Consider the following 12,226-nt stretch of genomic DNA (forward strand, 5'->3'; position numbering starts at 1 on the left):
TGAATGGATTAAGGCAATGCACATGTGGCTATCAGAAAATTGAACACTAACTCTTCTGAACCACAGCCCCCTTAAGCAGGTTATAACCATGCGGTGTGTTTGTTGGCTCATTATGGAATATGGCGGACAGCCTGTCAGTATGTATTAACTGCAGATTGGGCTGGCTCTCCCTATCTGGTCTCGCGTTCAGACCTTTGCTTCAGCCAGAAGGTTTTCCTTATGCCCTCGCTGGAGGTTACGCTGTGGTGACTTCCCAGGAAGGTGTATAGGTACGTGTCCATTCTGGCACTGCTCTCCCTCAGACCAGTCTCTGCCAGCATGGCCTGGAGAAGGGAAAAGCAAAAAGCACGGAACCTGACTCTGTTGCAACATTAAAAAGCCCTAAAATCTGCAGAACTGCTGGGCACTCTCCTAAATGCAGGTTGCATGCAAGAAAGTAAATCGTTCCTTGTTCCAGTCTTTGTACCAAACCAGATGGTCTTCTCAGGCCCTGTTTTCAGTCCAAAGTTGTACAGAATACCAAGGGAAGGAGCTCCACGGAGTATGAAAGGCTGCATTGCAGTCTGTCTAAATTACCATGCAAATAGGATTCAAGGATATTGATGCTGGTGCCTCCACAAAGACATTTGCATTTGATGCGTCCTAAACCCAGACCAGCTTTTTGTTAGGATTTTGTGTAATTTCAGTCACCAAATTACCTGAGTTGAAGAAGTCTTTCCCTGTTATCAGATGTTAATTTTGGCCTTTAATGTGAGCTGGCTTTGAACTCCCGGGTCTCAGCATTCAACTCCAGTCTGCAAACTCCCCATTTTCATATATCTGTTTGAGGAGGAACATCCTCCTAGTGTTGAGGAAGGTCTTTAGATAGCATGGCCTCATCTGCTTTTCTGGTGGTTGTAAATGAACTTTGGCCAAAAGGAGGCTGATGTCCAGGCGACCATCCCGAAGGCTGATTTGATGTCTTATCAGACATATCTTGAAGCCAGCCTTTGGAAGAGCCACTGGATCATATCTGACGTTGCTGCATGTCTACCCCTCAGTGTGTATGCTTGGCCATTGGGTCCGTTATGCTCTTCTGGCTGTCTTGCCTGCAGATGCCTTGTGACTGCAAAAGCAGGCGACAGCCTACTGCATGGACTTTGAAAGGGACGTCGGAACGCTCCCCCACGGACAGGTTGGACACAGCTGCTTCTGATTTGTCTCTCTAGCTCCTTTCCCAAAAGGAGGCACCCGCTCTGTTCAGCTGTGCGCTGGCTAACACATTGGTCTGCGATCCTGAGCAGAATCCTTTACTCTCCATGCAGAGTCTGTCCTCAGGCTGGCCCACAAGCTGTACAACGGCATGCAGGAGGCTTGAAAAGTACAGTGCCCTGTATGTGACTCAACAGAAACATGAAGATGCTTTTGAAGAAAGGAAGGACCCAGCTGGGCACCAGATGGAACAACAGGAAAAGGAAAACAAGCAGTAACTAGAAAGGTTGCCAAGTGCTGTCTTGGCCTAGGGCAGATCCCAGTTGTCCGAGTTAATCTATCTCAATGCAGTGCTGATACCAGCAGGGAGCAAAGCTCGCTTTCAGATGCACACAACAGAAACACCATGTCCCTGAGCTGGCACTGCAGCCAAATACTACTGCAGAGAGTCTGTTGGACTGTTAGAGCACAAAAATGAGATCTGAGGTCCCTTGCTGCTCCTGGCACATGGTACACATTTGCTCTAACCTCAAGCAAGTCACATCCTCTCTTGATGTCCATTCTCTTCTGCAACACAGGGGAAGAACCTGCCTTCCCAAGACGCTACCACCACCCTGCCTGGATGTTGCCAAGTGTGTGATGGGCTCCATTGATAGACTGCAAGCAAGACACGAAAAGCATGCTATAGAAATTTTATGCATATTTTCAAAGTACAACTCTGCCTTCCCTCTGTTTACCAGCTTCTGATGTTGCCTGCATGTGCCAGAAGGCTGCGGGGTGGAGGTTAGTAGAGAGATTAAACAGCTTTGGGGGAAGATGTTTGGCAAGCATGTGTTTCCTAGTTATTTGGCAGCTGGCTCTCACACAACCAGCTTCTCAATCTGCATGCTGCCACAGGGAACATGTGAGAAGACTTGGTGGCCCAACAGCACCATCCCCTGTGAGTAGAATTAAGGAACTTAGGAGTACAACTGGGAAAGTGAGCGCTGGTGGAAGAAGAGAGCATCGAAGGGCTCATTTGGGATATTCCCACGGCAGTTTCATGCTCTTACTTTTAGCATCCATGTAATCATCTAAAGGTATAAACTGGCAGCTTTGCCTGGGCTCTTCCTTTACTTTTCCATTCTGCCTTCAAGCTTGTGTGGAGTATGGCCGCTCTTACCTAGAATGAAGTAGGCTTTGTCACCTGGCTGCTGCTTGGCTTAGCAAGCACAGGTTGCATGTTCACAAGAAACATCTGCATAGTGGGCAGTGCGACAGGGCAAGCTGGGCTACGTTGAGCCTAAGAGAAGGTCTTAATTTTAAGGTGCTTTTCACCTCTGGGAGCACGTTGCATCCCTGTCACTTCCTTTCAAGACTTTCCTGTGAGAGAGATTGCTCCAAACCTTGACATCACACAAACCTGCCTCTGTTACAGAGCCACACAAGCCCTGAAGGAGAAGGGCCATCAATTTAGCATAGAGGAAGAGGTTGTGAGCAGGGATAACCTACAGAAGATTAATGCAGGTTTTTCACAGGGGCTGGCATCCATATTTTCACTCCCTGCATTATGCAGCTGAGCTACTGCATTGCTTCCAAAAAATTACAGCTACATCCCCTCCTTTGCCTCCCTTGACATTGGTGTCAATCCCAGGACCACAGCACCTAGATGCTGCCTGGCTGAGCACTGCTTTGACAGGTTGCTGGGGAGGCAAAGGTTGGGATCTAATTGAGATTACATGGAGCAGAGCACAGAGCATGGAGCCCGCGCAACCATGCAGCAAGCCATGTCACTGAGCAGCACAGACACTGGCAGGACAGGTTGCAGCTTTCCCTGGTGCCTGTGGAGAGCAGCTCTTCCCGTTGCATCCCAGACTCATTTGCCACTGGTGGTGGCTCCGAGCCTTTCTCTAAAAAGCTGCTCCAGCAAAAGATGGACTTGCTCCTGGAAGGAGCCCGCCTCGCTGGTTGTGCCTGGTCTGTGGAGCCATTTCTATAGTAACAAATGGTGATACAGACAGTGGGATTGCATCGGGGAGTGGAAGGTACAAAAGAAGCCTCATTAAAATGTGGCCGTCTCAGACATGTCACTGGAAACCATCACAGTAGGCACCAGGAAAAGAAAAGGCCACTGAAAGGCCATGCTGAGATCAGCCCCGTTACCTGCGGAGATGTTTAGCTTTCCGGAGCAGCATTTCTCCCCTAGTTGCCCATCCAGCTGCCCCAGCTGAGCTCACCGGGAAGCACTGCTCTCCACCCAGGCTGCCTTTTCATTCTGCACCCCAGAAAAGCTGCAACTCCATTTGTTACCCACCTTCCTGGAGCCTGCATGATTTCGGAGATGCAAAGTTTGTTAGGAGGTGTAATGCAGACTCATGGAGAGAGATGGAAAACTTGGACAAGCTCTCTTCATAACAGCCCTTCTGGTTTTTATCACCTTCATCTCCATCCCCAGCTCACAGATTTCTTTGCTTGGGTTCTTTGCATGGAAAAGCTGCAATAGCAGCTGTGTTTGGCTTGTAGCTGCCTCTGTCCTGAGACAAACCCAAGGCAAACGTCAGACCAGTGGGAGATCCAACAAACATGATCGTGGGTGATCCAGAGAGCAGGCTGGGATTTCTCTCTACCTACCTGAAGGCTGTGGGGCTGAGGGTTCACCAGGCTAGTGTAAAACCTTGGTGTGATCCAGAGACCCAAGCTGGTCGCCTTTACCCCCCCAGGTCTTGGTGCTGTAGGAGGTCTGGGACCCAAGCGCCAGGTCCCAGGCCTGCCAGCCCATGTGCTACTGGTGCAGGCTGGAGACCTGCAGCAGAGGAACAGGTGGGATGCCTGTCGGCTGTGCTCCTGCTGCACTGGGGCAGAGCACTGTAAGACACGCTGGTAGGGCTGTAGTTCTGCAGGGAGAAAGACTCTTGCAGAGGATGAAGTCTTTGCAGGAGAGAAAATTCAGAAAGTTGTGGGGGTTTTCCCCCCTTTTTGCACATTTTTAACCATTTTTACTCCTTCCACAGAGGATATTGGACCTTCAGTTTAATAAAGGAAATGAGCCACCACTAAATAGCTTTGAAGGATCTGAAAGCAGATGCTGCTTGCATGCAGAGCTGGTCTGTGCCTAACGTGCGACTTCCAGACCTCATTACATCCTGTAGCTGAGTCACCCCGTGCACTGTGCAGGGACTGGGGTGGGAGAGTCAGCATGGGCCATCATGCCAAACAGCCACGGCTTCCCAAACTGAAGAAGAATCAGACCAGGAAGTGGGGGAAGGAGCAGTGATGGTAGAAGGATAGCTAGTTGTCACAGGTAATCTTCGGTATCCATGTGCAGTGGTTAGTCCTAGAATTGCAAGCCTCATTATATTGCACACGTCCTCCTTCCACTCCTCTTTTCTCAAAGCAGCCATCGTCTTTCCTCCCCCAGCCCCATGCACCAGTGATGAGCATCAGAGGCAGTTGCACCAAAGTGACTCTCAGCCCAGTTCTGCATTCCCATCTCCCACCCAAGCCCACGGCAGCCTGGACAGTTGTTAGCCATCACAAGTCTAGTAATTCCGCTTGGGTTTCTTTCCTTGTGTACCATAGCTTCCTCCACATGCGCTCTAGCAGGGCAGTACAGGAGGCTCTGACCGTGTTCCAAGAAGCTTCTCAGCCCCCTGGTAGTACCTTGCAGACATGCACCTTACTGGTAATGTACTGGGTCGATGCTGGTGAGATCTGACGATGCCAGTCTTGCATAGGTGGCAGTTGATGGGGATCCACCAGCGGAAGCTGGCAGAAAGTGGCTACTGTCCCTTTTCTTTTCTTTTTTGAGGGAGAGGGGGATTTTTTCGGCATTATGATTATTGTCCACCTTCCAGTGGCCAAGTTCTGGGCTGCATTAATAATTGGGGTTCATTGGCTGTCCCAGCAGGTACAGAGCTTCGCACCAAACTTAATAGCAAACATCGTGGCTGTATGCAGAGCCTAGATCCAGGCTGGATGTCTCACGTGCTGGCAAAGTGCTTTCAACAGGCTCGAGATAGACATTCCTGGCAGACAGGGAAACAGCACTCCTCCGAGTCCAGATCAAATCTGCACTTCCATTTCGTGTCCTCAGCTTGGAAAAAATTCAACCTGAGCAAACGCTTCCCAGGCTTCTGTTCCCCATGCGGTACCTGCCGCCCCAGGGGAGGGGGTGGTGGGAGGCATTTCAGGATCACCAAAAGCAAGGTCCTTTTTGGATGTATTTAATGGAAATATCTTTCAGGAGGAGAGACTTCCCAACCATTGCGTTAATCTCAAGAGCAGGAGATGAATTTCCAGCTGTCCTTGCATATAGTGAAACACAGCTGAAACAGCCAAATGCAAAGTAGAGTTAAATGTAGGGTTTGACCTGAATGACCTTTTAATTAGGAAGATAAATTTGTTGTAGCTTGACCTTAGTCCATGTTAGGAACCTGCTAATCATTTGACATGCAGAGTGTATTAATGCTGCACTTAACTTGGCCATTGGTTTTATTATCTAGTTTGGGGAGTTTTTGCACTCCTGAAGCATCAATCTGCATCTTGTATGGGTTTTCTTTTCTTTCTTTTTTTCCTGTTCAGAACATGTAGCACACTGTTGTACTTCTGTTCCTGTCTGCGTAGAGTATTGCCTTAAACAGATCAGTTGTGTTGTGGTTTGTTTTGGGTTTTCTTTTTTCTACCATCAGTTTTATGCATTAATTTATTTTAAAATGTGGGGTTTTGTTTTTTTTTTTTTTTCAAAAACATGAAACATGTATAATGTTTTTTTTAACATTTCCATTGCAGTATTTATCATTGTTACTGGTTGTGTGTAGTGTAACAGAATTAATGATATTAAAAAGCATACATATGAAAAACTGCCTGCCAGCCTTTCTCATTGGAGCATACCAGGGTGAGAGGGTACGAACTGCACCATCTCCTCTGAGCCCCCAACAATCATGGATACTGAAATCAGGGGGTGCCAGCCTTCACACCATGGCCAATACCAGCCTGCTTGGGCCCAGTAGAAGCGGCTGGTGTGGAGCTGTGTCGTATGACACAGGGAAAACTGCCGGGGCTGGCCAGCCCCCAGGTAGCATTTGGGAAACACTGCTCCCCAAGGAGAAGGTGCGTGGGCTGGACCCAGCCCCTGCATCTGGGCTGAGACAGAAGCAGAAGGAAGTGCTTCATCTGTATGACATCGATGGGTGGAATAACCTTTTCTCCAGCATTGCAGTCATTTCTGCCCCTCAAAGCTGCTGGCACAGAAGCTGATCACTGATTTTGAAGTCCAGCACCAGCAGCTGGAAACCCCAGAGACTGCTGGGGACAGGGGACAGCTGCAAGGGGGACAGTGGCTCATGCTTGTAGCTGGTTCAGCGCAGGATTAGTCCCCCCCAAACCAAGAGGCTCGGACTCCACCTCTCTGCAGAGTGGTGCTCCCCAGGTCTGTGCCCTGGGGTGCTCCAAGGCCACAGAGCTGAGGGGGCTGTGGGTAGATACCCCAGTGTCCATCCTTCCCACCCAGCCTCCCAATGGCTCCCAGGAGGGGATGGGGCTGATGGAGAGCCTAAGCCTGGCTCAGCAGAGACCAGCGGGGTGTGAAAGCTATTTTCTTCATTTCATCTCTAATGGTGCATTAATCACCTCTGCCTGGAAGCGTTCGGGTGCCCCCAGCTGCCTAGCCCCACCGTCGCCCACCCGCAGCAAACACAGCAGGTCACCGGGTCTGGTTGACATCCACTCTGCCAAGATGCAGATCATCTCCAATAACGTGGCAGAAGAAGGGGCCAGAGCCAGGAGCAGAGCAGGGCTCTGAGATGGCACTGTGTGACAAGCCTGGCCAGAGCTGGGTTTCTGCAGGGGTAGGGATTTCTGCTCAATCCCCCAGCTCCGGGAGAAGCAAACCCACTAAATGCAGATCCCTCCTGGCATAACCCAGCTGCCTCTGCACACTGAGATGGATGAGGATCGCTCACTCTGACTGCAGAGCCCATCACTCAGGACAGAAGAGCAAACAAGCCACACACAATCACCTAAAATCCAGCTTTTTAATTAAAAAGGGGAGATAGAGCAGGTGATAATTCCCCTGGCTACCCCAGCAGTGGGACAACGCCTGGTGCTGTGCCCTGGGCATTGGTCGTACTGCTGCGTGCATGCAGCGGGGTTGCTGCCGGGTTTCCAAGGGAATAGGGGAGATAGGAGCTGGAAAAGCTACAGTCGCTGCTCCTGCACCTCCCAAAATAAAATTATCTCGACTAGGACCAGCTGAAACTGTTTCCTACTATTGTTAGGTCATTGCCTGCAGGAGGGGAGGAAGCGTGGAGCCGAAGCCAGGAGGGTGCAGCCTGTGCAGGGATGCAGGCAGCAATTGCTTTGCCATAGGCTAGAACCAGGGCGTAGCTATGGGACTGACAGAAAGCCACCAAATTCTGCCTGCTTGCACACTATGACATCACTGATAGCACAAGCACCACCCTGGACTCACAGAGCAGTGGCACAAGCCCTGTCCCCTTTCCTGCGTGGGCTGCAAGCCCCCAGCCCCACGCAGTGCTGCTCATCCAGTGGGGCGTCCTCAGATCCTTCTGGGACTCCAAGTGCTCCCGTCCCAGCAGGCTGTGGCACCATGTTCCTCTTCTCCAAAAAACACAAGACTCCCATCAGCACTTACACCGACTCCTACCGCCCACCATGCTCTGTCAAAAAGACCATCCACGAGCAGGGTGCACAGCAGCTCTGGAAAGAAAACAAGTTTGTGACCAAGGTAAATGCTGCGGGAGGAGGAAACCTCAGGGTTTCTACCCCTACCTAGCTGTGGATGCTGGGTGCTGGGCAAGGGGATGGCATGGGAACTCTCAGGGTGCCTTGCTGCGTGTGTGTAATGTGGGAAGGGGGGGGAGGGTGTCATGCTCCCTGGTTTGGAAAGTGTTTTATACCCTATGGCCTGTGATCTCTGGCTTACTGTACCCTGGAGCTGCACCCTGCAGTGGCTTCAGGCTCTCGGGGCCTGTGGTCACCAGCACAAGCTCTCATGCATCTGCCCTGTCCATCAGTTGGTTTCAGAGTCCGCAGGGGGCAGGATCTGCTGAGGTAGGGGAAACTGAGGCAGTGGCAGGGCTCAGCCCAGGGCTGCTGTGTGACATGGCGGTGATGAGGGGGTGGATCTGAGAGCTGCTCCAGCACACAGCCCACAGGCTCAGCTCAGTTCCAACTGGGGGACCTTCCATGCCAGGGGGAGATCTGAGCACCAACAAAACCCCCCAGGCATGGTCCTGGAGGAAGAGGGATCCCTGATCACCGTGGGCGGTGTCTGGAGGACATGCAGCTTTCCCCACATGCACTAACAAGCGTGCAGGCTCCAATGCAAAGCACACTGCAAACGTTCATCTCTTGCAGCCTCGTTAGCATGTGCATTATAACGAGGGAGCCAGCAGAGGGCATGGAGAGGGGTGTCACCACTGTGCACGGACAGAAATGGCTCATGCAACCAGTGCACCCACCGGTCCCACAAGACCCCCAGCCTTCATGGGCTTTGCCAACTGTAGGACATCGGCTTGGCCCTGTTACACCCTTCTCAACCCCTGCTGGCCCCATACCTGGCAGTCCCAACGCACCCAGCTCGCCTCCCGGTCTGCAGTGCGCCCGGATGCCTGTGGACACCCTGGGTGCAGGGGGAGAGGAGCCAGTGATGCCCAGCCATCCTCCATCCCCTGGTTTTGGGCAAGCAGGAAGCTTTGGTGGGGATGGGGGGATCACAATGCTGCTATGACCCCCATGCCAACCCACGGCAAAGGGAGGCTCGATGGCCAGATCTCCAGCTGTGTCTCCAGCATTAGACTTTGTCCTGTAATCGGCTTCACCACATGCCCCGATGGCCACAAAGGCAGACACTGCCGTGTGGCCTGGGTGTCTCTCCCTACTCCCCGCTGTCTGTAGGGATTAACGATGCCCCCGGTGCAAAATCCATCAAGCCAAGGTCAGCACGAGCAGCTGATTAAGGCGGCCATGCAGGAGTACTACAGGAACACCATTGACCCCGCTGCCTACTGGAAAGAGAAGTACCGGCTAGCCAGGTCCAAAGGTACTGCTGAGGTCCTAACTGTCCCCCTGTGTCACATGGGTCACACCCCCATGGGGTCGGGAAGCTGAGGGTGCCGACAGTGGCTCTATTCATCCCCCTTTTTGCATCCTGCATCCCCTCCACAGTGGTGAAGGAAACCTCCCTTGGCGTCTGCATTTGTGGCTTTGCCACAGCTGCCTATCCCCATCCCTGCACTGAGGCTGTCCCTGTCCCTGTCATGTCTGCAGGTCCCCAGGGTTGTCTCCCATGGTGGCCCCTAAATATTCCCTGGTGGCAGGCACTGCCTGGGAAACACCCTCCTGCCACCCCACAGCCCCCAGGGATCAAGGCTGTGTGGGCATGGACAAATGACCAACAAGCTGGAAGTAGTGGGTGTCACCTCCATCACAGATCCTCAACAAGGACTCCAGGAACGACACCTCTGTCATGCCCCCTTGGCCCCGTGGCATTGCGTTTTGGGGAGAGGGGGAACACCTGGGCCTCTCCGGTGCTTCCCCTGCATCCCCAGCACCACAGGACACCCCTGCCTGTCACTTTTGCATTGCAGAGAGGTACAACCCAGTTTTTGTCAATGAGGACAACTACATCACCTGGAGAACAGGTCCCTACAACAGCACAGCCTGGAATAAACACTGCTTTTACCTCCCCCTCCTGCCCAAGGTGAAGTCCAACTCCCTTGACCTCCCCAAATGGGAGCTGCCTCAGGTGCCTCTGGCACGTCAGGCTCTGCAGAGAAAAGGTGGCAATCTAGCAAAGGCTGCCATCACTCCTTGCAGGAGACAAGGATGGAGACCATCGTGCACAGCATATCCATGCCATATTCCCTGAAACCCACCTGCCTCAATCAATTTGGTAACTGCCCTCGCCCTGTCCCTGTACTCCAGCTGTAGCTGTGCCTGTGCCATGCTGGCATCGATCCAGGTGATGGGCTGGCTGCTCCTCCTCACCCTCACTGCTCCACTTGCAGAGAAGGAGATGCTTGCCAACATGCCACACAGGCTACCCTTGTACACTGTGACAGGGAGGGGATGCTTCCAGGGCTATTACAGCCCCTCTTCTGGGCGCCACTACTGCCTGAAAGCGATGGAATATGACGTTGATGGGGCATCTACCATCAGAAGGCCTCTCCATGCACTAGGAGAGAGGGCTGTAAAGTTGGGATGGGATGGGATGGGATGGGATGGGATGGGATGGGATGGGATGGGATGGGATGGGATGGGATGGGATGGGATGGGGTGGGATGGGATGGGATGGGATGGGGTGGGATGGGATGTCTTGGGGTGGGATGGGATGGGATGGGATGGGAGAAGGGATGGGATGGGAGAAGGGATGGGATGGGAGAAGGGATGGGTTGCAATAGCTTGGGATAGGAGGGGAGGGAAAGGAAGGGGGGGAGGGGAGGGGAGGGCATGAGATGGGATGGGATGGGATGGGATGGGATGGGATGGGATGGGATGGGATGGGATGGGATGGGATGGGATGGGATGGGATGGGATGGGATGGGATGGGATGTGTTGCCTTGGGTTGGGACGGACATGACCACCCTTGTCCTTGGGGCCACTGCTCACCCTACCTTCTCGGTGTCTTGCAGAATTATCCAGTGCTGCAGTTACAACCCCAGCGCAATGTTGTGTATGTACATATCGCCCCCAGCCATCCTCCCCGTTCAGGAGCCCTAGATGCAGACAAGTTCAATGGGGGGAGCAGTCCAAGCTGGTTGCCCTGGAGGAAAAGCCTATTATTTTTTCCTAACACCAGCCAGCCACTAGTTTTCTTTTTATTGAGTTTTCTCGCAAAATTGTTTAGAGGGTTATTCTGGGGATGATGGTGCGAACTGCAGACCCCAAGGGGTAGCAGGTCCCATCACACTGCAGCAATGCAGCCTTTGCACCTCCACTTCACAGGCTAATTGGACATGACCAGGGAGGGCAGGACACTGTTGTGCTGCTGGGCTGTGGAGCATGTTGTTGCTACCGAGGGAGATGTAGTTGCCAAATTTCCTCCCAGTAGAGGTGTTCCTATGCTTGGTCTCATCCAGAGGTCCTTGGGACTGTACAGCACCTGAAATCTTGCTGACACCACTGAGCCCAGCTGCATGTAGCTTAGCATCTCCCAGATTTTGGGGCCACATCAGCATTTCTTGTGCTGCTCTTGTATTTTCTGTTATCATTGTTTGCTCTTCTTATCCAAGAACCTGTTCCCTGGTCACGTTGTTTGTTAAGCAGTAATCAGCCCTGTCCTTCACCCGCTGCAGGTCCGGCAGCACCTTTTAATCTCCACGTTTACTTTTAGGATGTCTCCATTGTCAAGGCAGCTTTTTTCAGCCCTGGGGAAGCAGTGAGGGGAGAGGAAAGGCTGTTCAACCACCTTAGTCATCACTCTGCTACTGCATCAGCCCCCCATGGGCCAAAATTAGGCATCAGGCTTCACAGAAAACATGTAATTGGCTTTAAATTCCTGAGCCTAGAAACTAAAACCAAACAACGAGAACAAACAGGGAGCACTGGGTTCCCTATAGATGTTCCTATGCCTGACCCTCAGCAAGATGCTTCTCAAGGTCTTCTCCACTGAGAAACAGGCAGATTCTCCTGGACTGGCATGGGTCTGGGAAGGAAGATCTTAGGAAAAGGACATTGCAAGAGAGAGTGGGTGTTTGCAGGATGGGAGACCCATCTGGAAGCAGCTTGCTGAGATGGCAACACCAGGGAGCTTCAGCTCTTCTGCTCAGGCTTTGCTTTGGCCTCAGTGCCCAAAGACACACACCAAAGTGGATGGGGGCAGCTGCATGGCCAGAAACAGGTTTTCTGCTCTTCTTCCTCACCAGAGCTTCATCGTCCCATGCCTGATAGCTTTGTCTGCTCTCCTAGGTGGGATACGAGCCACTTTATGAGGACAGGAGTCCAGCAAGGGAGCTACATCATCCACCCTGAGTTTACCTCAGAGGCTTATTCTGCCCTGTGCCGCTGGTGAATAACAAAGACGGGCTTTCATTAA

At 52.2% G+C, this 12,226-nt stretch overlaps 1 protein-coding gene across 1 annotated transcript; it reads left to right on the forward strand.

Moving 5' to 3' along the window:
* Positions 1 to 7,693: 7,693 nt before the first annotated feature.
* SPMIP6 (sperm microtubule inner protein 6) lies at positions 7,694 to 12,212 on the forward strand. Its single transcript, XM_082498028.1, has 6 exons — positions 7,694 to 7,915; positions 9,088 to 9,232; positions 9,780 to 10,049; positions 10,200 to 10,381; positions 10,824 to 10,864; positions 12,100 to 12,212. Exons 1-6 carry the CDS (start codon positions 7,778 to 7,780, stop codon positions 12,200 to 12,202), a joined length of 879 nt encoding a protein of 292 aa, XP_082354154.1. The 5' UTR covers positions 7,694 to 7,777; the 3' UTR covers positions 12,203 to 12,212.
* Positions 12,213 to 12,226: the final 14 nt, after the last annotated feature.

Source organism: Vanellus vanellus (genome assembly GCF_965231255.1).
Source record: "Vanellus vanellus genome assembly, chromosome: Z".
NCBI lineage: Eukaryota > Metazoa > Chordata > Aves > Charadriiformes > Charadriidae > Vanellus > Vanellus vanellus.

What these genes read in the sequence shown, in the direction of transcription:
- SPMIP6 (XM_082498028.1), top strand. Translation starts at nt 7,778, where the DNA reads ATGTTCCTCTTCTCCAAAAAACACAAGACTCCCATCAGCACTTACACC. An exon ending in CCGGCTAGCCAGGTCCAAAG is followed by an intron (nt 9,233 to 9,779) that starts GTACTGCTGAGG and finishes TTTGCATTGCAG; the next exon opens with AGAGGTACAACCCAGTTTTT. An exon ending in CAACCCCAGCGCAATGTTGT is followed by an intron (nt 10,865 to 12,099) that starts GTATGTACATAT and finishes CTGCTCTCCTAG; the next exon opens with GTGGGATACGAGCCACTTTA.